The sequence below is a fragment of the Tetrao urogallus genome, assembly GCF_951394365.1.
Source record: "Tetrao urogallus genome assembly, chromosome: 11".
NCBI lineage: Eukaryota > Metazoa > Chordata > Aves > Galliformes > Phasianidae > Tetrao > Tetrao urogallus.
In genome coordinates, this window is record NC_136824.1 from 17957820 (window position 1) to 17984169 (window position 26350).

The following is a 26350-nucleotide window of genomic DNA, read 5'->3' on the forward strand; positions in this document are numbered from 1 at the left end:
GGGTCCCCTCCAACCCCATAGGAAATAGGGAAATAGATTTTTTTTTTTTTTTCCCAGCAAATCCCTCTCCATGCGGCCTTCTCGTGCCGACAAAACAAGCGCTCCTCCATCTCGGCAGCCGACAAAAGGGGGTGGTACCCTGTGGGTGTCTGCATCCCCCCCCCCCCAGCATCACCCTGTGGGTACCGGCATTCCCCCCGTAACATCACCCTATGGTGTCTGCATCCCCCCCGGCAGCATCCCCCACCGATATTCTCCCTCCCAGTGCAGTGGGATGGCAGGAACGGGACGAGCGGTACATGGGACCCCCGTTGGACCGTGCCCCGTCCCGGACTCGTCCCATCCCGCCTTCTCCCATCATCCCCGCCTTCCTCCCTCCCCCAGCTCCTCCTTCTCCCCACGCCGGACTGCAGAAACGAAAGCGGAGCCTCCGGCCCAGCGCGCCGAAATGCCCGGCAGCCCCGAAGCCTCCCGACCATCCGAATCCCAAGAAGGTAAACAGGGTCCCCCCGCCGCCGTGTGCCTGCTCCGCGCTTATTACTATGCGGGAAGGCGGGCAGGGGGTGGGGGGTAGGCAGAATGGGAGCCCCCCCAGTAGGCTCTGTGGGTGGGTTACACGTGTGGGTTGCAACGGGGTCACAATTGGGATGCAAAGCTGTTCTTTGAGGGGGATACAGAAAATGTGGAGGGAGGTGGCAAGGGGAGGCACCGTGCTTTGTGTGGGGCTCGCTGGTGGGCTGGGGAAGGATGTGGGGGGCTTTGGGGACAGGGCTGGTGGGAGCATCCCAGAGGCTGGAACCACACGGTGGGGACGCGATTTGTCCATTCTTGCATCCCCCACGGCAAGATCCGGAAGCAGCAAAAGTGAAAGGAAAAAATCAATTGGCACGTTTGGATTCTCCCCGTGTAACCCCGAATCCAACGCTCCAAACGCACACAGCTCATTTCTCCCTACTTCTCCCACTTCCTCTTCCTACCCAGATGGCCCTGCTGCCCCCAAGGAGCCGGGGGTCGCACCCGGACCCTCGCAGTGCCCCGCTCCCTCTGGGCTATCGGGGGAGGGCGACTTCCAGTTCGTGCTGTGCGAGGGCTGCCGGCAGGAATCGCCCAACCTGAAGCTGCTCACCTGCCTGCACACGCTGTGCCTGGGCTGCCTGAGAGAGAACAAACCTGTAGGGCAGTGCCCCGTGTGCCAGGCGCCCATCCCGCAGCCTGACGGCATCCCCGACGTGGACAACGTGCTGTTCAGCAGCCTGCAGGCCCGTCTGCGCGTCTACCGGCGGATCAGCAGCGGGGGGCTGAGCTGCTGCCGGTGTCGGCGGGAGGCGGCGGCTGTGTGGTGCTCGGAGTGCGAGGAGTTCCTGTGCCCGGGCTGCTTTGAGGACCACCAGTGGTTCTTCAAGAAGAGGAGCCACGAAGCCAGGAAGGTGGAAGAGCTGAGAGCCGAGTCGGCGCATCGCTTCCTGGAGGGCACCAAGAAATCATGCAGCCTCTTCTGCTCCAGCCCTGGGCACACCGAGCAGGGCCACGTCACCAGGTGAGCAACGCGGCACTGCGTCGTGCCCCCTGCAGATGGGGACGCGGCGCCAACCGTGTGTCCCTCCCCTCTTCCCCGCCAGCATCTTCTGCAGGAAGTGCGAGAAGCCGCTGTGCTGCTCCTGCGCGCTGCTGGACGCCCAGCACTCCCCTTTCTACTGCGACATCCGCACCGAGATCCAGCGGCGGCAGGACGAGCTGGCAGTGCTGGGGCAGGAGCTGGCGCGGCGGCGGGGCGGCTTCGAGGCGTCGCGTGCGGCGCTGCAGGACGAGGCGGCGCGGCTGGAGGCGGCGGGGCTCGGGGTGCGGGAGCTGGTGAGGCAGCGCGTGGAGCAGCTGGTGAGTCTGATCCGGCACGAGGAGGAGGAGCTGCTGGCCACGGTGGAGAGGAGGCAGGAGAAGAGCCGCAGGGAGCTGGAGAGGGAGCTGCGGCGCGTGGAGGCCGTGCTGCAGAGGATGGAGGCGGGCGAGAGGCTGGTGGAGAAGATGGGCCTCTATGCCACGGAGCAGGAGGTGATGGACATGCAGCCCTTCGTCAAGGATGCGCTGGAGGAGCTGCGGAGGCAGTGCCCGGCGGCGGATGGGGAGCTGGGGCTGCACGAGGACTTTGCCGAGTGCCGTGCCAGGCTGCAGGCGCTGGCTGAGCGCATCGAGGGGCTGCAAGGTGAGATGTGGGCACATGTGGCCAGCGAGCACCCGGTGCTCATCTCCCTGCCTCCCCGGTCACTCTCCACATTGCTCTCCCTGTGATGGGACAGCTGTGTTGCTTGATCTCTGTGCCTCCCCAGAGGCTCCTTGGCCACCACAAAACGCTTCATTCTGGCCTCTCTTCCCAAGCCTTGCCCTCTCTCTTGCAGGTGGCTCTCCCCGGCCGGTCCCCATGGTGGAGGTGGCTCTGGAGAACAACCTGGTGAGATGTCTGTGCCCTGTCCCAGTACGGGGATGGCTCTTCACTTCCCCTATCTGCAAGTCTTCCCCATCCCACAGAGCAACTCCCAGCTTTCCCATAACCGTTGCTCTGCGCTCTCTGTGCAGCAGGAGGAGCCCCCGCAGCACAGCAGCCAGGATGTTATGCCCACCTTCACCATCAGCCTCGCCGAGATGGGGGTGAGCACGGTAAGGGGCGCCCCGTTGGGGTGGGAGCTTTTGGGACCCAGAGAGGCCACCCCGTTGCCTGATGTCCCCTGTGCAGGTGTCCCAAGCCACCACGCGGTCCAAGCGGTGCCAGCCTCACGTGGAGAGGAGCAGCCAGATCTCACCCAAGCTGCTGAAGCTGGAGCGGGATGGCGGTGAGCCCAGCTCGAGACAGTGGGATGGCAGAGGGGGGCCCAGCACCTCCACACAGAGACACAACGGCCGCATCCCCTCCTCCAAGGCCAGCAGGAGCCACACTCGGGATGCAGGTGGGTTGTTATGGAGTCCCCTATAATGAGAGCAATCAGGAGCCCAGGCTTTGCCCTCTGGAGCTTCATCCCCATTCCGTTCCCTCTGCAGAGGATGGCAGCATCATCATCAGCTCGGAGGACAGCGAGGAGGACACGGTGATGAGCGGGACATCGGACTTCACTGCTTGATGAGCTGCAACCCCATCTCCCTCTGCTCTGGAAGGCAACAAACCCCCCCTAGGTTTGCCTGAAGGGCCCATGTGGCAGCATCCCCAGGGGCAGAAGGACAGCTCTGGGCATAGGGGACAGCTCAGGTTTGGATTCTTCTCTGGGACATTCACACATTCAAGGATGTAGGAGCCTGACACTGTCCCCAGTATCACCTTCCAGCAGAGCTTCAGCAGGATATGGAGGTGGATATGGAGGCTTTTTAAACTTCTCTTCCTGTTTAAGCTTCAGGCTGTGCTCAGATAACACAAATCTCACTGCTGCAGGGAGAGCTGCTCAAACCGTCGCTGGTAGCACTTCCTTCCATAAGACACTGATGCTCGAGCCTTTCCACTGCCCCATTCCATTAGAGATTATCACAGGGCTCCCTGGGAAGATTATTCCCAGCTGGAAAAAAAAAAAAAGAAAGAAAGAAAGAAAGAAAGGGAAAAAAAAGAAAAGAAAAAAGAAAACCAGCCCACAAAACCCACAGTTTTCTTATGAAATTCTTATCTGCACGTTCCGGTGCTGCAGCCCAACAGCCAGGCAGAGGGCAGAGGCTGGGAGAAGGGATCGCTGCTGGGATGGCCTCACGCAAAAGTTCTTTTGTACTCAATAAAGGCGTTTCCAAGCCAAACTCCCCCCCTTCTTTTGCCTTCTCTTTCCCCGCAGTGCGGGACAGCCGCCACCAGATGTCCCCTTCGCACAGCCGCCTCGGCACTCGCTCTTTGCGGCACCCCACTCGTGCACCCCGGTGGGCCTTGAGCCCCGTGCAACCCTCCCTCTGCAGCGGGGGAATCCGCGCCTCGCTCGCCCTGCAGTGCGATTCTCCAGTGTCTCGTATAGGGTTGTGCTCAGCCTTACCCTGCAACAAGGGGCGCAGCCGGAGGAGAGCCGGGCCCATCTGTTTGCTGTCACTCGGCTTCATCAAAGCCTTGTAAAACAATAGAGGGGGCAATGGGCCGCAGGAGCCAGATTTGCCATCTTTAGCTCAGGGCTGCTGTAAAACTCACCCAGCAGGCACAAGGCATTAGGCACTGAAGGGCCTGGGGTGCCCCGGTGTGAGGGGACCCCCGAGCTGCCATCAGCTCCTACTCCCCAGCACCTCCACCCAACCTTCAGGCTGAGGTATGAAGAAGAAAGGAGTTTTCTTTTGTGCTAGCAATAAATAACTTCCCTGAATTAAGCGAATCTCCTGAAATGATATATAATACGCTGCTTGCCTGATTGGCTGTTATTAATAATGCATTGCTCAATCTAAACCATTCATAAAATGACTCCCTGCTAGCCCTCAGCAAAGTGCTTTGGGACTTGGTTTAAAAAAAAAAAAAAAAGAAATAGGCAAGAAGGAGCAGCATAAATCCTTTCTGTTTATGAAAATGGATTTCTTCCCCCAACACTCATGCAAAACTAATTAGAGCCAAAGGGCCAGTTCCTCTGCATTTGATTATAGCCTGCAAGATCACTCAGCTTGGATGGCCGGGGTGGGGGGAGGTCCAAGGCAGGGGAGTATTTGCTCCAGTGAGCTTGAGAAAGGTTAACTGGGTTAGGTGGTTTTATTAAATGTTTATCCCTCCACAGCAAAACAGGTTTAGATCCCAGGGGGCAGCAAGAGCGAGGATGGGGTAGCCAGGATTCTGTTAAATGTTTGGGGAAAGGTGATGCAAATTCAAGAGAAACCATATCACCTCCAGCCATGCTCCCAGCGCAGAGAATTGATGCCCTCACCTGACCTGAAGGGAGATAAAACATGGCTAAAAGCAAAATAATCCAGGAGAACTCACGCTGGAGGCTTGCTCTTCTCCTTAATGCCCCAGCATGGGGAAGAGGATTCCTCCCCTTGGTGCTTCCAGGCAGCAGGTGGACATTATAGGTTGTAAACCAGCAAGCCCTCATTCAACCAGTGATTCCTCTAGCTGGGAGGCTGCTCTCACCTGCACCATGGGAACCACTGCACTGATCAACACCAGCTGAGGATCTGGCCCTCTGCACAGCCATTCACATGTTTAGAGGCTTGCAAAGTCAGAGTGTCTGGGGCTGAGCAGGCTGAAAGCTCTGGAGCCATCTTTCCAGCCATCCATGTACCCATCCATGCATCTATTCATCCATCCGTCCATCCATCCATCCATCCATCCATCCATCCATCCATCCATCCATCCATCCATCCATCCATCCATCCATCCATCCAAGTGCCTGTCCATCCTTCCATCCATCCATCAGTGTACCCGTCTATCCATCTATTCATGTACTCATCCAAGCATCTATTCATCCACCCATCCACGTATCTGTCCATCCTTCCATCCATCTGTGTACTCATCCATGCATGCATCCATCCACCTAGCCATCTGTTCATCCATTCACCCATGTACACATCCACGCATCTATTCATCCATCCGTCCACATATCCACTGATCCATCCACCCAACTATTACCCACCCTTGCATCTACCCACCCACCCACCCTCCTACCCATCCACACATCCATCCACCCACCCATCCATCCACCCATCCATCCATCCATCCATCCATCCACCCATCCACCCACCCATCCACCCATCCATCCATCCATCCATCCATCCATCCATCCATCCATGCACCCATCCATCCATCCATCCATCCATCCACCCATCCACCCACTCACCCATCCATCCATCCATCCACCCATCCATGCATCCATCCATCCATCCACCCATCCATCCACCCATCCATCCATCCATCCATGCATCCATCCATCCATCCATCCATCCATCCATCCATCCATCCACCCATCCATCCATCCATCCATCCATCCGTCCGTCCATCCATCCATCCGTCCGTCCGTCCATCCATCCATCCGTCCGTCCGTCCATCCATCCGTCCATCCGTCCATCCACCCATCCACCCATCCATCCATCCATCCATCCATCCATGCATCCATCCATCCATCCACACATCCACTCATCCATCCATCCACCCACCCATCCATCCATCCATCCATGCATCCATGCATCCATCCATCCATCCCTCCATCCATCCATCCATGCATGCATCCATCCATCCATCCACACATCCACCCATCCATCCATCCATCCATCCATCCATCCATCCATCCATCCATCCATCCATCCATCCATCCATCCATCCATCCACACATCCACCCATCCATCCATCCATCCATGCATCCATCCATCCATCCATCCATCCATCCATCCATCCATCCATCCATCCATCCATCCATCCACACATCCACCCATCCATCCATCCATCCATCCATCCATCCATCCATCCATCCATCCATCCATCCATCCATCCACACATCCACCCATCCATCCATCCATCCACGCATCCATCCATCCATCCATCCATCCATCCATCCATCCATCCATCCATGCATCCATCCATCCATCCATCCATCCATCCATCCATCCATCCATCCATCCATCCATCCACACATCCACCCATCCATCCATCCATCCATCCATCCATCCACCCATCCATCCATGCATCCATCCATCCATCCATCCATCCATCCATTCATCCATCCATGCATCCATCAATCCATCCATCATCCTCCATCCTCTCTTGGAGGAGAGCTCCAAGCCCTGCTTTTATTTCCAGGCACTCTCCCCCATGGGAAACTGAGGCACAATTTCATCATCCATCCTGCCATGCTCAGCTCACCCTGTGACCCATTTTGAGCACACTGTGCAGCCTGCAGTGCTCCCTAAATGTGTCTGGAAGCCAGATCTGGGACACTTGGGTTTCTCCCTCGTGCACGATGAATGAAGGCATCTAGGGAAGAGCTAGCAAAGTACAGCAGCTGAACCAGAAAGCAAGAATCCTCTTGGTGCTGGCCACATCCCTGTAGCATTTTAACCTACTTTAATGCACCTGGGAGCATCTTGCTAGCCTTGCATCCCTGTGCCTTGACCTCCACAGCCCAGATCCCAGCTGACAACCCGTGGGCGTTCAGAGTGAGCAGAATGGGAAAAAATGCCTATAAAACTCGACTCCGAGCCTGCGATGCCGTAATTCCCTGAGCTGCAGCTTGCTGGTGCCTGTGTGAGTGTCACGCTGGGAGTGAGGGCATGCCTGGGCTACCAGCCAGCCAGATGGGAAAGCAGTGAGTCACGTCTCAGCCCCACCGCAGCCCGAGATGCTGGAGATGTGCTCTCTGCTGCATGTTCAGCTCAGCCCTTCCCTGGCCAGCTGTTTGGCTCTGCTGCTGTCCCCACATGCAAGGTTGGCTGCAGCCACGCCGAGGCCATCTGCTCCCCGGGAGCAGGAGGAGTGACACGCCACTGTCCTTTCTGCACAAGCTGCATTGCTGCTTCTGAAAGCACATTGTGAGGTTGGCTGCTGGGAAATAAAAGGAGTCCATCCTGAGGTGGGAGCGTCATGGTATGTGTTGTGGCTCTTCCACCAGAGCAGCATGGGGATGTTGGCGGGGTTGGTTCCAACCTGTGCCACGATGGGACAGACGGGGAGGCTTGGAGACCCTGCAAGGGTGAGGCTCATTCCCTCTCTGGCCCCCCCAGCAGGGAGCACAACCGCCCCCATGGCATCAGGGCATGGGGATGAGGATGGGGGTGAGGGGGTGAGGATGTTCCTTTGCTTGTGAGACCCCCACAGAGGGACAGCCCAGACTTGTGGAGCTGTGAGACAGCGGGAGGGGCTGGATGAGCCATAGGGGCCAGGGGACCTGTGGCACAGAAGTGCGTGGAGGGGGGATACGGGGAGAGATGGAAGGATAAAGGAAGGGAAACAGGGTGGGATGGAGGGAGGGGTGGAGGGATGCAGGGAGAGATGGAGACAGGCAGGAATCGATCCCACTAACAAAATCAATTATTCATCGTGTTTCTCGTGGAAGGGCAGGGCCGGGAGTAGAGACCCCCACGTCGGGGGGAACCTGCCCACCTTCAAGTTTAAGGCTCCCCTCACTCAGCCAGCTCTATGCAGAAGGGAACCTCCCCCCGGGGGGCGGCCGGTGTGGACACATTCTCCCCGCTCCCCCAGCACCGGAGCCCGAGCACAGGCAGCTCCCAAAGGGCGAACGAGTCCCGGCTCCGTACTCTGCCCCGACGGGAACGGGAGGAGGAGGGGGGGGGGGGAGGCGGAGAGACCGCATCCCAGCTGCTGCCGCGTGCTTACGGGTTTTATCCCTTCTCGGTGGGGAGGGGGATTCTTGGCGTTTCTTAGCTTTATTTTCGGGGTCTGCGAACGGCTGCGGAGCTTGGCGAGGCGGCGGTGGGTGGGTGGTGGGATGGGAAGGGGGCGGCCGTGTGGAGGGGGAGGCTGGCAGAAATGCTAATTCCTCCCTCCTCTCTCGGCTCCGCAGCCCCATTGCCAGCCCGGCCCCGCTCCGGTGCGCAGCTCCGAACCCGGCGAGGTGCGGGGTGCCCCAGGCACGCCGAGCCCCTCACAGCCGCCTCTGGGCGCCTCCGGGCTGCGGGGAACGGGGCTGGGGAGGAGGATGCGGAGGAGCGGCAGCGGAGGGGAGAAGAGCTGCGTGTTGCTCAGCGGCACTTAGGAGCGGGTAAGGTGCGGGGTCAGCTCCCGGTGCGGAAGGGCTGAGGGGGGAACAGGGAGAAATGGGGGGGAATGGGGAGAAATGGGGGGGGGAATTGGGAGAAATGGGGGAAAGGAGAAATAGCGAAGGGGAAAAGTAGAAGGAGAGGGGAGGGAGAAAAGTGAAGAGGAGAGAGAAGGGTGGAAGGAGGAAGGGAGAAAAAAAAAGAGAGAGAGAGAAATAACAGAAGAAGATGAAACAGGCAAAAGAAAGAAATAAAAAGAGGGGAGAAAACGAGATCTGGGGGAGGAAAAGCAATAAGAAAGAAAGCCGGGAGGAGAAGGAGCGAGGGGGCGGGCGGGGATGCTGCGGGGGGCCGGGCACAGACAATGGGGCGCGTCCCCGCCGCCTCTCTCCCCGGGCGGCAGGGAACGGGGCGGGCACCCACCCAGCCCTTGTGTCCCTTGGCAGGGGACATGGCCCCGGTGCTGTGGTTGTGGCTGGCAGCCCTGCTGGGCTCAGCCCGGGCGTGCCCCGAGCCCTGCGCTTGCGTGGATAAGTATGCCCACCAATTCGCCGACTGCGCCTACAAGGATCTCCAGGTGGTGCCCACTGGGCTGCCCTCCAACGTGACCACCCTCAGCCTGTCGGCCAACAAGATCACGGCTCTGCAGCGGCGCTCCTTCGTGGAGGTGACCCAGGTGACGTCCCTCTGGTTGGCGCACAATGAGATCCGCGCCATCGAGCCCGGCGCCTTCGCCATCCTGGTGCAGCTGAAGAACCTCGACATCAGCCACAACCAGATCGTGGACTTCCCCTGGCAGGACCTCTACAACCTCAGCGCCCTGCAGCTGCTCAAGATGAACAACAACCACATGGCTGTGGTGCCCCAAGGGGCTTTCCACACCCTGAAGGACCTGCGGTCTCTGCGCATCAACAACAATAAATTCACCACGCTCGCCGAAGGCATCTTCGACTCGCTCAGCTCCCTGTCCCATCTGCAAATCTACAACAACCCCTTCGAGTGCTCCTGCAAGCTCCAATGGCTCAAGAAGTGGATGGACAGCACGCTCATCTCCATCCCGGAGAAGGAATCCATCACCTGCAGCCTCCCGGAGCAGCTCCGTGGGGTGCCGGTGGGGAAGATCCCCGATGCGCAGTGCACCTCGCCCTCTGCGCAGCTTACCTACTACCCCAACCTGGACACCACGGAGCTCTTTGATGGCTTCACCTTGACGCTGCACTGTGCCGTGACAGGCACTCCACCACCCGAAGTCAGCTGGAAGATCCGCACCTCCAGCCAGACCCTGGAGCTCAGCGGCAGCCCAAGTGAGAGTGCAGGGAAGGACCCCCCCAAACAGGACCCTGAGCGCTTCTTGGTCTTCAAGAATGGCACGCTGGTGATTCCTCACCTGAGCAAGCGGGAGGAGGGCACCTACACCTGCCTGGCCACCAATGAAATGGGGAGCAACCAGACCTCGGTCAACGTGGCTGTGGCTGGATCCCAGAAGTACCCGCTGCAGCCTGGCAGGGACCCAACGGGAGGTAAAGCACAGCCAGGTGACAAAAAGCCTGGAGCCAAGGGAGCGAAGAACAGTGTGCTCACACCCGATGAGAGGAGCAAACCCCTCAGCCCCACCCGGCAGAGCCACCCATCCTCATCGGGTGGGATGGAGCCCACGGGAGACGGGAAAGTCCCCTTCCAGCTTCCTCCCTTTGAAAAGAAGTGTGGCTCCATGCCAACCAGCAGATACATTTCCAACCATGCCTTCAACCAGAGTGGTGACTTCAAGCAGCACACCTTCGACTTGGGTGTGATCGCCTTGGATGTGTCGGAGCGCGATGCCCGGGTGCAGCTGACGCCTACCTACGTGCAGCCCGACAAGGTGCACCTGAGGATGCTCTACCTGTGCCAGGAGAGCAGCCGTGGCCACGCCTTGGTGCAGTGGTCCAAGATCGAGGAAGGAGTGAACTCATACTGGTTCCAGGGCTTGAAGCCTGGCACCAACTACTCGGTGTGCCTCACTTACCTAGGGGAGGACTGCCAGGTCCAAGTGGTCTTCACCACCAAAAAGGAGATCCCCTCTCTCATCATCATAGTGGTCGTGAGCATCTTCCTGCTGCTCCTGGCCACCCTCCCCCTGATGGGTGCCACGTGGTGCCACCTCCTCTCCAAATACCAGGGCAAAACCTACAAGCTGATCATGAAAGCCCAGAACCCAGACCAGATGGAGAAGCACATGGCTGCCGACTTCGACCCCCGCGCCTCCTACCTGGAATCCGAGAAGAATTACAACCCCAGCGAGGTGGGGGAAGGGGAAGCAGAGGAAGAGGACGAGGATGAGGAAGATGATGACGAAGGAGGCAGGCGGAGGAGGAGGAGAGAAGCCGAGGAGACCACGGAGCTGGAGCGGGAGGAGAGCGTAGCAGCCAGCTCCATGGCGGAGTCGCAGTCCAAAGCCAACGGTGAGGAGTTTGAGGTGCGCTCCGAGTACAGCGACAAGCTGCCGCTGGGTGCCGAGGCTGTCACCATCTCCCAGGAGATCAATGGGAACTACCGGCAGCGTCCTCGCTGAACCCCAAAATCACTCCCCCGGCCCCCGTTCCCCCCAGCCCCCCCCCAGCCCCTCGGGGAGGCTGCCGCTTCCTCCTCCGGGGAAGGAGCAAGGAGAGACGGAAAAAATCCACCCCCCCATGCATCCTTCTTTCTCCTCTTCTTCCTCCTCCAGGAGGCAGGCCCTCGGGGAAGGGGTTCGGGTCCGGGGGGGCGGAGGGCGAGCGGGACGCTGATCCCCGGATTTCGTTTCCGTTCAGATTCAAATTGGTCCCCGTTGCCGCTGCGGCGCAACGATTCCCCGTCCCCCTCCCTCCCGCTTCCACAGCTCACCCCTTATTTTCGGTCCGCTTGAAGGAAAAGAACGAAAAAAAAAAACCAAACCGAAAAGACGAGCAAAATAATAATTAAAAAAAAAAAAAAAAAAAAAAAAAAAAAAGCCGATCTGCGAAAATCAAATACCCGATATCCCCCCCAAAAACCGTTCTCCGGGTGCCGAGCGTGCGCTCAGCCCTCCCCGGTGCGGCACCCGTTCAGCACCCGGCGGCGCTGGACAGCTCCGCGCCCCCCGCCCGCTCCCGGGGCCCCGGGGGCTGCCCGACCCCCCCCCCCCCTCCCCCCGATTCCCCTCCCGGTTCCCCCGGTGCCCGTCGATGTGTGTTGGGTAGAGTAGCGTTGTAGCAAGTGTCTGTGCCGTAGGCGAGCCCGTGCTGCTGGCGGGCGGGCGGGGTCCGGTGTCCGTGCCCACCTCCAGCCCCATCGGGAGGAGAGGGAACACCCCCCCCCCCCAACCCCCCCACCTTCCCATCCCCCCCCCCCCCCCCCCCCAGGGAGCCCCGGGGCTGGAGAGAGCCGCGGGCGCCTTTCTGCGCCCTTCTGTCTGTGAAAGATTCAATAAAAGGGATTGAAAGTGCACCCGCCTCCGTGCTTGTTTGGAGGGGTGGGGGATTGGAGCCGGCCCCCCTCCCCACCCAACTCCCTCCGGTGCCCCCCGGTGCCCCTCCCGCTCGGCTCGGCACAGTGTGGAGGTGGGAGATGGCGTGGGGCTGCGTCCTGCAGCTCCGGGAGGGACGCAAAGCTGCCTACGCGTGCCTATTTCTGCGCCTAGAGCGTGTAGGAGCACAGGGTAAATTTATCTATAGGCACGTATCTAAAGCATACAGACATAACACACCCTATATATACACGTCCAAGCTGTAGACACCCATTTGTACACTCAGTCCACACGCACCACATGAATAAACCTAAACGTATCACACGTACGAAAATACAGCAAACCAAATACATATAATGCACTCTGTAGGCACTCCCTGTATAGATACACACTATATAAAAACGCAAACAACATTTTCACGGGGCCCTACACGTGTGCCCCTACACGGACGCATCCCGGCACCACGCTGCCACCCCAAGTCCCCAAATGTCCCCATTCCCAGCCCGGTGAAGGTGCCCGGTGCCATCGGACTGGATTTATGAGCGTGGAGCTCTCCGCTCTCGCCCCACGGCTGATTTAAGTCCACGATTACATGGTGAAGATTTAAGGCTGCCTTTGATTGCCTTTCTTATCTGGAGCTGCGCTTGCAGCCGACCTCGCCCATATGACGGGGACCGGGCAGACGCACAAGGGAGGGAGGAAGAGCAGCCCACAGCTCCCAGTGTCCACAAACTGGGAGCCAGGCACCCCGAGCCCACCGGCCATCCATCCATCCATCCCCAAATCCTCCCTCAGCCACGCATTTCTCCAGCTCCGGAGCACGGCATTCTATTTTAAGTCCGGCTCTGCTGGCTCTGCATCTTTCTCCTACGGCACGGGAAGAAGGCAGACAAAGCACCAAGGGGGCAGGCGGAGGAGTTTTCCTCCCCAAACCCCCAAATCCTCGCAGTTCAAGGCTCTGCTACGGCAGCCCAGGTGTTTGCCGCAGCTTTTAAAAACAAGTGTAAAGCGGGGAGCCCCCTCACCCCACCCCGCGCAGACAAATCCCCATCTGCGGATGCACTTTAATTGAGTTTCATGCCTAGGAATACACGAAGAATAGAAAAAGAACAATCATTCCTGCCTCCCTTTAATTAGGGGGTAATAGATTTCCCCGCCTAACGCATCTACTGGGAATCTCGCTTGCAACGAGCTGCCTCCCGGTGCTGGATTGCTCCCAGATTTGCTCCTTTTCGGGAGGGTGCTCATTAGCGCCAGGTACCCTCAGGCATAAGGACGGAGCTCGGCACCCCCCCCCCCCCCCCCCCCCCCCCCCCCGCATCCCATGGACTTTTCTCCAGGCTGGTGCCGCCCCGAAAGGGTTAACGGGGCTCAGCGGGGTGGTTTGCCCCTTCCGAAGGCATTAACCCTTAGCCGTGCCACCAGCCCCGGGTGGAGCTGGACGTGCCGGGGGTGACCACACGCTCATCCCACGGTGGTGTCACAACCAGATCAAAAACTCGAGGGAAAGGCTGAACGGCAGCTCCGAACCTCGGCTGGGCCCACGCAGCTCTGTGAGTTTGACCCCGAAATCATGCGGGGACAAGGGTGGAGGGGAACGTCCCGCTGCGAGTCCCCCCCGGTGACCCGCTCCGATCCCGCTAATCCCACCGCCCCGCACTATTTTTAAGCCCGCTCACGGCCTCGGTTGTGTCAGCGCAGGCAGCGGAGAGCTGGAGCTCCGCACGGAGCTGGGGGGGGGGGAGGAGGGGTCCTTTGGGATTTGGTGGCCCCACTTTGTTCGAGTGGGAACTCTTAGGGCAAAGAGCAAAGGATGCTCTGCGCACCGATGCTGCGTCCTCCTGCGTATCCACACCGAACTGGGCACGGTGCTGTGGAACAACCCCCCCCCCCCGGGACGGAGGGACGGCGTTGGGAGCCCTTTGCGCTGCCTTCACCCCCCCCCCCCCCTTCCCCCAGATCTTTGGGTCCGGGAGCGGTGGGGCCGCGGGGGGAGGAGGGGCCGCCTGTGTGTTTTTTTTCCCTGCGATCCTCGGCGAGGCGAGAAGCTGGAGCGGGTCGGTGCCATAGAAAACAAAAGGGCCCGGGGGAGCGGGAGGGGGGAGGAGAAGCCGGGTGCGGGCCGAGGGAGCCGCAGCCGCCAGCCCGGAGCCGCGGTGGGGAGAAACGGGCGCTCCGTCCCCGGAAAACGAGCGGTGCGATGACGGGGCGCCGAGGAGGGGTGTCCGGGGCTGCTCGGGGAGGCGGAGGGGTGGTTGTTATTCACGGCTCTGGTATGCGCCCGCCGCACCGCCCCCGGCTGCCGCGGCCCGGCCGGAGGGGAGAGGGAACGGCCCCCTCCTCCTCACCGGGAAGCGCTGCCTGGAACCGGAGCGCGGGGATGGGGGGAGCGGGATGGGGAGCGAGGGGACCCGCGGTGCGCGGCCGTCCTGCGCGGGGCCGGATTCGTGCGCGCACCCATCCTGCGCGGGGCCGATCCGTGCACGCACCCCACGGAGCAGCCCAAAGGGGACCTCCTAATGCCACCGGGCCCCGGCCCCAACCCCGGTGGTGGCTTCTCCGTGCAGGGCCCTCAGCGCGCACCCTTTTGCAGGAGCATGGCTCACCCCTCTCCCCCGCTAAGAAAATAATAAAATAGTTGCGCGGCGTTTCGGTGCCCATCACCCTCTCCCCTCCTGCCCCGCAGCAGCACGGAGCCGAGACAAAGGGGTTTGGCTGCCAGCTCCTCGCTGAGTTAACTGCTTCCGCGGTGGGACCCGCGCAGCACAGCCTGCACGCTGCTCTGCGGCCGCCGCGCCAGGCCAACAAGGAGTTAGCTCTGCCCTCGGCACGTAAAGGCTTCCAGCGGCACCCCCCCCGGCGGCTGGTTGGAGGGCTGAGGGGCCCAGAGTTGATGCTTTGAGGGGAGAAGGGCTGAGGATGGGAGAGAGGGTGGTGGTGATCTGCGTTAGGAGAGGTGCGGTGAGGTCTGAATGCGGAGCGCGGAACACGGAGCTCACAGCTTTCATCTCCAAACAGAAGGGATGCAGGATGCCTAGAACAGGGGCGGGGGGACATTTTGTCAAGGAGCTGGAGTGGGAAGGAAATAGTTTAAGATCATGGAGGTAGCCAGAAGCTATTGGCATAGCCGTGCCTTGCTCAGAGTGGGGAATATTTCAAATATTCCCCATTACTGCAGATAATCGCAGGGCTGATTCCTGTTAGCGCTTGGCAAGCACACACAGATCCCCTGCTGGCTACTCTCACGGCCACCCTCATGTTCCCTGTCTGTCCTCAGGAGGAAGGATGGGGCCGCTGCTGTGCTGCCTGGGCATCGCCGTGCTGCTGTGCCGCGGGCTGGCCTGCCCCGGGCCCTGCTCCTGCTCCACCAAGAAGAACGGGCGCCTGCTGGCCGAATGCGCTTACAAGGAGCTGCCCGAGGTGCCGCGGGGACTGTCCCCTAACGTCACCATCCTGACACTGTCGGCCAACCGCATCGGCTGGCTGCGGCGCGGCGCCTTCGCCGAGGTGCCCGAGGTGCAGTCGCTGTGGCTGGGTTACAACCAGATTGGCGGTGCCGAGCCGGGTGCCTTCGCCATGCTGTCACAGCTGAAGAACTTGGACCTGAGCCACAACAAGATGGTCACCTTCCCATGGCAGGACCTGCGCAACCTGAGCGGGCTGCAGATCCTCAAGCTGAACAACAACCGGCTGGCCGGGCTGCCCCGAGATGCCTTCCAGGCGCTGGCAGAGCTGCGCTCGCTGTGGCTCAATGACAACCAGCTCACCACGCTGGCCGATGGCACCTTCCACCCGCTGCCCTCGCTGTCCCAGCTGCAGCTCTTCAACAACCCCTTCAACTGCTCCTGTAAGCTCTTCTGGCTCAAACGCTGGGCTGAGAGCACCTCGGTGTCCCTCACCAAGGGTGGTTCCACGCTGTGTGCGGCGCCGGGGCGGATGCGGGGCCGGGCGGTGACCGACATCCCGGCGCATCAGTGCGTGGCCCCATCAGTGCAGCTCACCTACCTGTCCAAACTGGACAACACGGTGCTGCCCGATGGGCTGACACTCAGCCTACACTGCAGCGTGGCGGGCAGCCCCCTGCCCCAGATCCGTTGGAGGATCCAGACCCCCGGGCGCGGTGTTGAGATCGATGGGCCCAATGTGGCTCGGGATGGGAGCCTCTCCCCATCTGGGCGCATCAAGCAGAGCCAGGAGCGCTTCTTGGTCTTCAAGAATGGCACCATGGCCATCCCCAAGTTCAGCAAGGAGGATGAAGGCACCTACACCTGCATCGCCATCAACGATGTGGGCACAAGAGAGGTGTCGGTCAACGTGGCCTTGGCCGGCTCGGAGAATCCAGCTGAAGACCTGCTACAGGATGACCCCCATGCCAGCTCACTGGGGGGACGGAGCTGCTACAAGGGTGATGAGATGGATCCTGTCGGCGCTGGGGAGAAGCTGGTCATCGTTTACCACGTGCCAAGGGAGGTGAAGGGCACGGCTGGAGGAGCTGTGCCCCGGGTTGGGCTGGTAACCCTGCTGCTGGCCTTGGGCATCGTGCTGGGCTGGTAAGGGGGAGCAGAGACTGGTGTCAGGGCTCCCCCACTTTCTGTATCATTTACCTTCACATAGTGCCACGTGTTTGCTGAGCTTTTGGAACTGCAGGCGGGTGCCAAAGTGGCCGAGAGCTGAGCCCAGGGCTGATCCAACCCCTGCATACGTAGAGGCAGGGCTGGAGCCGAGAACTCCATCAAGGCTTGGGTGATGTAGGGTAGATCCACACTGTGCTGTTGCTGCAGGGCCAGACAGCCTTACGTAGGGTCCTTTAGGGAATGGAGGCAGCACAGTTCTTCTTCGTGTGATTGATATGGCAGGGGAGGTGCAGAGCACCTGGTACCAGGCATGGATCAGGCCATGAGGAGCAGGCTAAGCCTTTCCTGCATAGGACTTGTTTGGTGAGGGACTACCCATGGTGTCTATGCCCTCCCTGTGTCCCAGGACCAGGCCCTGCCACCCTCACTGCCTCACACATCTGTGATGCAGATGTTTTCCCCTCCATTCACCACCGGAGCCCACAGTCCAAACCCCTCGGCCGGGCCGGTCCCACCGAGCTGCACTGCTCAACCCCACAGCTTCAGCAGGGGGAACAGAGACCAAAGAGACCACATGAAACCAATTATCCCAAAGTGCCTTACATCTCTCTGCAGGACATCCACGCTGTGCCCCTGGTGCCGTGGGCTCATGGTGGGACCGCCGAGCATCCCTCATGTTTTCTGCTAGCGTGTGCCTGCAGGAGCCATGCAGACTCCTGTAGCCTTGTAACCAAAGCTGTGCCACCAGCTGTGTACCAAGCACAATAAATACCTTTTGTAAACCAGCCTGCTGCCTCTGTGCCCCCCACAGTTTGCTCACAGACTGGAGCAGGGAGGAGAAGGCAGAGACGCAAACAGCTGTAAAGCAGCTGTTGGAGCCTGGGGCCTCTGCATAAGCTTTCCAGCCCTATTTGGTTTCTTTCATAGAGGCAGGGAGCACCCCCCCTAGCTGCACAGCTAGCGAGCAGACACATATTGTTCCCATTACAGGCAAGAAAAACACCGCGGCCCCAGTACAAGCGCAAGGAGGACAATGCCCTGTGCAGAGTTTCGCTTTCATTTCATGGGATGCAGTGCTTTCATTTCATGGGATGCAATGCTTCCATCGGGCCCTTTCTGCATTCTGGAGGCAGCTCTCCCCACAGCCCATATCACCCTGTTGATGCTCTCCGTTCCATGCACGCAGGGATGGGGCTGGCAGCTCAGTCCTTACACGCATGGCGTGGGGTCTGGGAGGAGGGCCACCACCCTGTTCAGTTGCCTTCCATGCCCATGGCAGCGCGTCCATGCGTTTGCAAAGGCGAATTTCCATTCCCCACATTTGTGTTTTAGGTTTCTGTTAACCAGAGGAACTCCTGATCCACCTTGTGCAGGCTCAGGCATGTCACAGAGGGTGGGAAGAGGATGGTGACCCTGGGGACATGTGGGGACAGAGCCAGACGCCCGCCTGCAGCCATACCAGGGCTGCGTGCAAAGCAGCGAGCTTGCAGGGGCAAGAAGTCGCAGCAAAAGGCTTAGTTCACCCTCAGGGCACCCTGATTATGCCAAAGGAAGGGAAAGAAAACAAAGAGTGAAGCCACCTCCTGCCATCTCTCAACTTGGTCCCAGCCAAGACATCTCCAGGAAGCCGCAGGCTGTGTAAACAGATGCAGAGTGGCAGCTCCACCCGTGGCCCCGAGCTGCAGAACACTGAAGGGATTTCTACTGCCTTTCCCTGAGCCCTTGCAGCCTGGAGGCTGTGTGGTGCAGCTCTGAGACCTCACACATGGGGCATCAGCAGTTCCTAGCATCATCAGTTCAAGGGCGGACTCCAACACCCTGTTGTTACCCAACCACTGAGTATGACCAAACCAAGGTCTTCTTGGGGCTTGGAGGAGACATTTGATCATGTCTCTCCATAAAGTCAAGCAGATCCACCAGAACACCACTGTGACCATCCTGGTGTGCCCACTCCGGGTGTCCCCACGTGTGCCACAGCCTCACCAAGAGAGCAAGCACACCCCAAGTGTAGCAATGAGGTATACGATTTATTGTTCTTCCCCAGCTCGGCATGGCCCAAGGAGGCATGGTGCTGTTCTATAGGCTTGGGGTTGGCTGGTCCTTGAGAACAGCTGACTTTGAGAACAACGGGATGGCAGCATGGGAGGAAACAGCCCCAGTAGGGTAAACTGGAGGATGACAGCTATGGGAGCCCCAGACGAACTGTTCTGCAACCTCCCAGCCTAAAATGGAGCACATGAAATGGGAAAAATCCATGAGGATGATGGGGATGGTGATGGTGGAGGGGGCCTCGGTGGCCTTATCTCAGAAATGACCCTAAGAGGACTTTTGGGATGGCTGAAGGGTCTAGCTTGGCTCACCAAGCCTCTGCTCCCAGCTCGGGCTTAGACTGGCATGCCTTGACTGTGTCATCACCTCTGCATCCCGCATGGACCCAGAGCTACAAACCAGTGCTGTCACTGCTGGAGAGGGACAGGAGTGCCCAACCTCCTCCCGTCATGGAAGGAAAGTTCAACGGGAGGTGTGATGGGACAGGAGGGAAAAGGCAGCGGGTGGAGGTCAGGGCTTGGGGGGGCTGAGCTGGGCTCCGTTGGCTGTGGGATCACAGAGGGCGGTTTTTCTGCAGGCCATCAGCGAGGGGTTGTTGAGGAGGGTGTAGGCCAACCACCAGCGTGCCCGGCTCCGTTTCAATCGGCCTCCTCCCGATGGTGCCTTCTTGGTGTGCATCAGCTGGAGGCCTGGAAGGAGATGGCAGTGGGAAGCATGTTCCGTGTGATGAAAGACCCTGGCCTGACTGTAGGAACTCACCTTCCTCTAAGTCCCCCGTCCGGGGCTCAGGTGGCCCCTGTGGCTTCATGGGCTGGAGGAGCAGCAGGCAGAAGGCTCTCATCAGTGGGTGTGACTGGCTGACCTCTGTCTTCAGGTAGTGGCAGTATGCGTGGTAGCCTGGGGGACAGCCCATAGGAAAAACACAGGTGGGGTCAGCGTGGTCCACAGCTGATTGATGAGCACAGGGAGCTGAACCCACCCTTGGTCCCAGCAGGTGATGGAGGAGCCCTAGATGCAAGCCCTGGGAACTTAAGTGGCCCTGTGCTGCTGGAGGTCCCCATCAGAGTTGATGGAGGTCCCCATGCCAGAGCTGCCCCTTGCCCTACCTGGGTCAAATGTCTCCACACCACGGTTCAGCAGGCTGATGTCCAACTGGCAGAAGTGGATGGTGTTGTAGAGGGCAGAGATAACCATCCTCCAGACCCCTGCCAGGACCCCCACCAGCACATTGATGGGAAACAGCAGATAAGTGACGATGTAGAGAGCTCGTCTGCGGATGAGAAAGGAGGGATAAGGAACACAAACAGCCTAGGACAGGGAACACAGCCCTTCCCTACCAGGGGAAGCTGCCAAAATAAACCTCCCACCCTTCTCTCCCCTGGCCAACACCATCGCTGACTGAGACGGCTCCATCCCACAGAAAGATGTGAACGCCCTTCTGGTGTGTGGTCAGGACTTAAAGATTTGCCTCCAGCACAAGTAGAGTCTCCATTTCTCCTTAAAAGGAGCATGAGACTGGGGCTTTGGGGTAGAGGACGCATGGCAGCCCAAAAGCCCACATCGCTGGGCAGCTCTGCCCCATAGAGCTCACATGCCCATACCTGTTGGTCAGCTCTTTCCGCAGGGGATGTTGCTCCAGGAACTGGTAGTGAGCAGCCACGTTCTGCACGATGACAGCCACCACCAGGGTCAGCCAGAAGGGCCTGGCCGGAAGAGAAGGTGATTCGTAGAATCATTAAGATTGGAAGGACCCATAAAGTCATCGAGTCCACCATGCCTGTGACCACTCTAGACCTCATCACTCAGTGTGACATCTACCATTTTCCTCAGCACCTCCCAGGATGGTGACCCCACCACCTCCCTGGGCAGCCTGTGCCAATGCATTACCACTCTTTCTGAGAATTATGCCCCAATACCCAACCTGAACCTCCCCTGGCGCAACTTGAGGCCATCACTTCTTGAGGCCATCCTCCCAAAGGTTGGAAGATGGGAGGGGAGACCACCCCATAGCCCAAGCTGCAGCCTCCCCGTGGCCAGTCACTCATGATGAGCTTGGCTGTGGCACGCAGCTGGGTTGTCCCGAGCCCTCACCACATGTTCTGCACGATTTTGAAGAGGTATGAGCTTGTGCCGGACTGCAGCGGGATGACGACAAGGAAGGTGAAGGCAGCAAAGCAGATGAAGAAAATCACTTGCTGGATGAGGAGACCTGGGAGGGAGGCAAGGGGGAAAGTAGCTGTCACGGGGAGGGGAGGAGAAATGGTCCTTGTTCTCCTTCCCACCCCTGCGCTTGTTTCTGAGCACGCCTTTCACTTTAATCCCATAATAAGCACGAGCCGTCCCTGCCTCCCCCGCTCCGCGCACAATGCTCCGTGCGGGATCTAATTACAAGTTCAGCCTCTCTTATCGCGCCCTGCTTTATCCCCACGGAGAGGAGCCATCTCCGGGGGCTGCGGCTGTGATGCCTCATCATAAAATCAGCCCGAGCTGTGATTTCTAATCATAAATCACGCCGAGAGCGGCGGCGGCTGCGGCTCCCCGCGCCATCGGACGCCGCGCTCCACCTTGAGTGCTCCGCTTTGCAGCTGGGAAATAGGGCTTTAAGGCATCGCGCCGGGCTGGATTTCTGTCCCATTTTACACCCCTTGGTACAGACTTTGGGAGGCGACGGCCGGGACCGAAGGAGACAGACAGGACTTTGCATGAGATGCCGCGACTGCTTCGCAGAACAAAATATCTGGGCTGGAGCCAAGGCGGCTCTCACTCCCCCCCCCCCTCCTCCTCTTTTCTCCCACCATTTGGTCCTCCCCGCGGAAGGACAGATTGTGTTGAGGGAATAGATGAACAAAAGCCCCAGAGTTTTGCAAAATGGGGCCAAAAAAGGGGATTGGAGCTGCTTGAATATGAAGTTCCCTCTTGGAAATGGGGTTCACCACCTCCTCCCACCCCATAGGTTGGACTGGATGATCTTTTAGGTCTTTTCCAACCTTGGTGATTCTATGATTTTATGATTCTATAGCCCCCCAGAAACACATACCCAGGCAGGCAAAAGCTGTCTGGAAACTGGCAAAGCTCATCCAGCAGACAACAGCTTGTCGGGATGGGCGGAGGATGTGGGCTTTGTAGAAGACATCGAGCACAGCCCCTTGGTACAGTACCTTCAGGTTGCTCCTGCAGGGGAGAGAAGCCAATGCTGGACTGGGGGACAAGGACAGGGACATGGCATGGGTGATGGAGGGGGCCTATCTGTGGGGCCCTCCCTACCTGTGCATCACCAGCGTCCTCAGCAGCATGGCAAGGGTCAGCAGACAGCACAGCACCAGCGAGCACACGTAGCACACTGCAGGGAGAAGACAAGGAGCTGCTCTTTGTCCCTAAGGGAGCAGGGCTTTGTCCCTAAAGGGCTGCAGGCATTTTCCTGAGAGCATCACACAGCAATAGGTGCTGGTGCCACGTGGATGGATCCCCAAGCAGCACACCTTGCCTCAGTTTCCCTCCCCATCCCTTTTGCAATATGAGGGGAAACTTTTTTTATCCCCTAGGAAGGCAGGAGGATAACATTCCCCAAGCAAATTAGAAGGGGTATGATCACCAGGTTAGCTCCCTGCTGGAGCAACAAGCAAGTCATTCAGAGCCTGGTGGGATGCTGTGCAGCAGGAAGCAAAACAGGAGAAGGGGCTCTGCGTGGAAAGATGGAAATGGCAGGAAAACAAAGGTTAAGAGGATGAGAGAGGCTGGGCGACTCCGGAAAAGTCACCAAAATGCCCCATGGAGGGAGAGGGCACCCTGCCAGCCCCACGCAGAGCTTTCAATTATCAGGTGCCCACTCAGCAGCAGGGGCCGAGGAGCCATCTGCTCGATTCCAGCACATCTCCAAACCTGTCCAAGGAGCGGCATCTGCAGCGCGGTGCTTGGGCAGGCAGCAGCTGCTCGGGGAGCCCTGGCACGGCACCAAGCTCAGGCACGAGCTGTGCGTCTCCTCTTTCCAGGGGGACGGATCTGGGTTTGAGTCTTTCAAAACTTGGGGACGCCCCCCACCCACCTTCCAGCGACCACAGGTAGTGCTTGACGGTGCTGAGTTCCTTCTCCATGTCCCCCGGCATGCCTGGGTTTTCTGAGGGCACCAGCCCGAACTGCACCAGCAACACCACCACGTCCTTTGTCATGCCTGCTCGCACGATTTGGATGGTGGGGACAAAGGCCACCAGCAGCAGCAGGGCCACCTACAAGGGAGCAATGCCGCGTGAGCCATTGCGTTGGCTTAAAGACTTAAGGGTGGCTGAGCCCAGTGAGCAAAGTGCCGGGGACCGAGGCTGAGCCAAGGGGTGGTAATACCTCGAGGCACGCTAATACCATCCCCAAAGCCAAACTGCCCCGATGGCACATGGCAGTGGCCCCCTTGCCCCGTTGAGGACGTGGCCTCTGCACGCCACTGGGCCACCCCTGTCACCTGGTAGACAGCGATGACTGACGTGGTCATGGACAGAACGAGCTTCAGCGGGAGCTGGAAACCTGCAAATGGGAGAAACCAGTTGTGAACTGAGGTTTTCCTTCCTGCAAACCCCTAAAATCCTCGTGCTCCCACAGCAGCAGCCCTACTCCATCCTACATGAGGGTCCCAGCCTCCAGTTCCTCCACCCCAAACTGCAACAGTTTGTGCGCGTGCCAAGAGGCAGCTGCCGTGGCACAGATGCTTTGGGGCTGGTGCCAAGGAAGGCATTTGCTATCCGTGGGGAAGGCAGACTGTTTGCTGAGCTTCTGCTGCACAAGGAGCACGCCCTACCTTCCTCTGGAGCATAGATGTAGGAGCACAGATAGGCACGGAGCCGGGACACGAAGCTCTCCTCTAGCTTTGGGGTGCTGTAGGAGGAAGGAGGTGGTGACAAGAGTGGCTTGTATTTTATTTTACTGTTAAAACCAGGGCTACGGGGCTATTTCTGCCCCATTGATGCTGTCCCCATCCCCAGGCTGCCCTTACCTCCCCTTCTGCAGCCGCCTGGACAGCACAGCTTTGAGGTACTTCTTGTAATAGCCTCTCCCTGTAACCTTCACAAAGCAGCAGTAAGTCACCCGCTCCCCCCCCCCAGCCAGCCCACAGTAGGGTCACTTCAGTCCATGCCGGGGCCAAGTGCTGTTTTTGAAGGTTTTCTCCTCTCCTTCACCCAACAAAGCCCAGCATTTCCAAAACGGCTGAGGATTACTGCTGCCTGCCGGGAACACAAGGCGACCCCAGTCCGGCCTGAATGGGACCCATTGATGCCGTAAGCCTCTTGTACTAAGGAGTTTACTCCAAAGATGGATTTTCCCCTCTTCAAATCCGCCAAGATAAACAGAGCTACAGCCCATGCATGCAACGTTGCCTTCAGAGGGCCAGCAAGCTGCTGGGAACCACACTGAGAACACTGGAACACCCCAGTTCTAGCAGTCCCAAAATCACGTGGGACTCCCCTGTGTTCCCACCACCTCATAGACCTTCATTACCTCCTTGTTTGAGGTCTCCTCCTTTCCTGTGAAGCTCCTGATCAGCAGGGCTGGGTACCACAGACTTAAGACCATGAGGCAGAGGATGATGGGGACATAAGAGAGTGTGGAGTAATACCTATATATCTGGAGACAAGCAGAGCTGTCACAGTTCGGACACCACCAAGCCTGGGTCTCAACCTGAGCGCTGACATCTCAATGCCACCTCTTCAGGGAGGTGACAAAGCCACACCAGCCTGCCCTGATGGTGGGACGATGTGTACCTTTGGTGACTGGGGACAGTCCACCTTCTGCCAGACATGGACCACACAGTGGCACCAGGAGAGCAGGCAGCCCAGCAAGTAGCTGGCCCTGTGCCCCACCGTGGCACAGGCAGCCAAGGGGTAGTAGAAGGCAGGGTAGTAGAGCAAAGCCAGGATCTTCCAGTACTCTGCATGGGAGGGGGAGCAGAGGGGACAGGAGCCCTCAGTAGGGACAAGGAATATGTTGCCCAGAGGGCTGCACGGCTCCACGAGGCTGGGATGGAGCCCGCCTTACCCCGGCTGTGCTGGGAGGAGTGGGTGATGAGCGGAAGAGGGTCGGCATCCAGCACCAGCACACACAGTGAGGAGAAGAGGATGCCAAACACCGCGGCCATCAGCCCTCTGTTGCCCTCCTCCTCCAGGAAGTTAGCTGGGCTGTGAGGTGGAAACGAGCCTGGCATCTCATCGCTTGGCATATGGCAGCCTACAGCTGGCTTGTTCCATGCCAGCTGGGCAGGGTGATGGGGATGGCTGGGACAAGGTACCTGAGCAGCCCAGGGATGCCGTTCCAGCAGTCCCGGTGGAGACGCCTGCGTTTCACCAACAAGGACAAGCCCAGCAGCACGGCCAGCTGCCAGGAGAGGGAAACCACGCTGACATCCACACAGAACCATTTAGGAGCAGGTTGTGCATGGCCTGAACAAGGCAGGTGGCTCACCATCCCAGCGTGGGTACTTACGGAGATGGGTGCCATACAGGTGTGGTACAGCCTGGGGGAAACAGTAGGGTCGCAGTCTGGGACGGTACTGGGAAACATGCTGAAGAAAGGAGAAAAATAATGGAGGTTATACCGTGTCCTGAGAGGAAGATAGTGAGGTGATGCTCCATGCGTGCGCAGATGGCAGCAGCAGCGCAGAACCTTCAAGGAGCGTGGCCACACGGCCCTGATAGTGGGGCTGAGGTCACCCTGAGAGATGTGTTTTATGGTTCAGCTCCGGAGATAAGAGCGGGGAGCGGCCCTGCAGGCACCCATGCTCTCCCGGACCCTGTGCTCCCCTTTAGGATTTGTTCAGGCAGCAAATGTCCCAACTTATCCCACCCTCCAAGGAAGGCCTTAAGGACAGGCTGCTGCCAGTAGAGCTCTGTGGTTTCTGCTTTCTCCCTCCGCTAACAGCTGTCCTTGGATAGACCAGACAGTTCCTGCTGTCCCCAAATATTGCAGCTCCAAGGGTAGCTCCAGCTCCAAAACAGCTGGGTTTCACCAGCACCAGATCCAGAGCTTTTGGGGTCTGCATGGGATCCAGCATCATCAGGGGACACTGCCATGCTGCCTGCATGCCCTCAGCACCAGGGGACACCGAGAAGGAAAGAGCCAACACCCTGAAGTTTCCTATCAGGGCTGTGAGCACACAAGGGCTGGGCAAGGAGATTTCAGAGGTTGCACAACGCAGAAGATTAAGGACCCTGTGGCAATGGCCGGGCTTGTCCCCATCAAGCCCTCCTGCTTGGGATTAGATACATCAACAGAGGGACAAGAGGTGCTGATGGGTGCACACAGGCCTGGTGGGACAGCTCAGGTAAACTGCTTGGAGAACGCTTTGTTACAGAGCGGATCGCCAGGATGATGGAACCCTTCGTGCAATGAGCTGCGTCCATCCGTGAGGACAAGAGGAGGAGGTGGCACCCGCCTGGGGACACGCAGCACTTACTCATCCTGCGGCGCAGCTGGCTCTGCCGTCTCGTAGATGTACCAGTCGGACACCAGGTCATCCCCAAAGCTGTCATCCAGCAGCGAGCCGTGCGCTGCCCCAGAGATGTTGGCTGCCATGAGCGCCTTCTTCTTACTGACCCAAGGGAGAGGCAGAGAGGTGGGCTTGGGGGAAGTCCTTTTGAGAATACAG

At 59.0% G+C, this 26350-nt stretch overlaps 4 protein-coding genes across 4 annotated transcripts; 3 read left to right on the top strand and 1 right to left on the bottom strand.

The window, feature by feature from the left end:
• Positions 1-448: 448 nt before the first annotated feature.
• Positions 449-3110, top strand: PML (PML nuclear body scaffold; the record flags this gene model as incomplete). Its single annotated transcript, XM_079540810.1, has 7 exons — positions 449-494; positions 982-1537; positions 1620-2200; positions 2394-2446; positions 2572-2652; positions 2729-2939; positions 3031-3110. 7 exons carry the CDS (start codon positions 449-451, stop codon positions 3108-3110), a joined length of 1608 nt encoding a protein of 535 aa, XP_079396936.1.
• A 5981-nt stretch (positions 3111-9091) lies between these two features.
• On the top strand, positions 9092-11191 carry ISLR2 (immunoglobulin superfamily containing leucine rich repeat 2; the record flags this gene model as incomplete). Its single annotated transcript, XM_079540770.1, has 1 exon — positions 9092-11191. One exon carries the CDS (start codon positions 9092-9094, stop codon positions 11189-11191), a length of 2100 nt encoding a protein of 699 aa, XP_079396896.1.
• A 4197-nt stretch (positions 11192-15388) lies between these two features.
• On the top strand, positions 15389-16657 carry ISLR (immunoglobulin superfamily containing leucine rich repeat; the record flags this gene model as incomplete). The annotated part of the gene is made up of 1 exon (XM_079540783.1): positions 15389-16657. The coding sequence occupies one exon, from the start codon at positions 15389-15391 to the stop codon at positions 16655-16657; it is 1269 nt and encodes a 422-aa protein (XP_079396909.1).
• A 2579-nt stretch (positions 16658-19236) lies between these two features.
• STRA6 (signaling receptor and transporter of retinol STRA6) lies at positions 19237-26277 on the bottom strand (the record flags this gene model as incomplete). The annotated part of the gene is made up of 17 exons (XM_079540772.1): positions 19237-19415; positions 19486-19623; positions 19833-19996; positions 20328-20429; positions 20818-20935; positions 21764-21897; positions 21991-22066; positions 22769-22949; positions 23177-23238; positions 23510-23586; positions 23705-23772; positions 24208-24333; positions 24471-24637; positions 24745-24884; positions 24995-25080; positions 25189-25267; positions 26159-26277. The coding sequence occupies 17 exons, from the start codon at positions 26275-26277 to the stop codon at positions 19237-19239; spliced, it is 2016 nt and encodes a 671-aa protein (XP_079396898.1).
• Between the last annotated feature and the right edge of the window lie 73 nt (positions 26278-26350).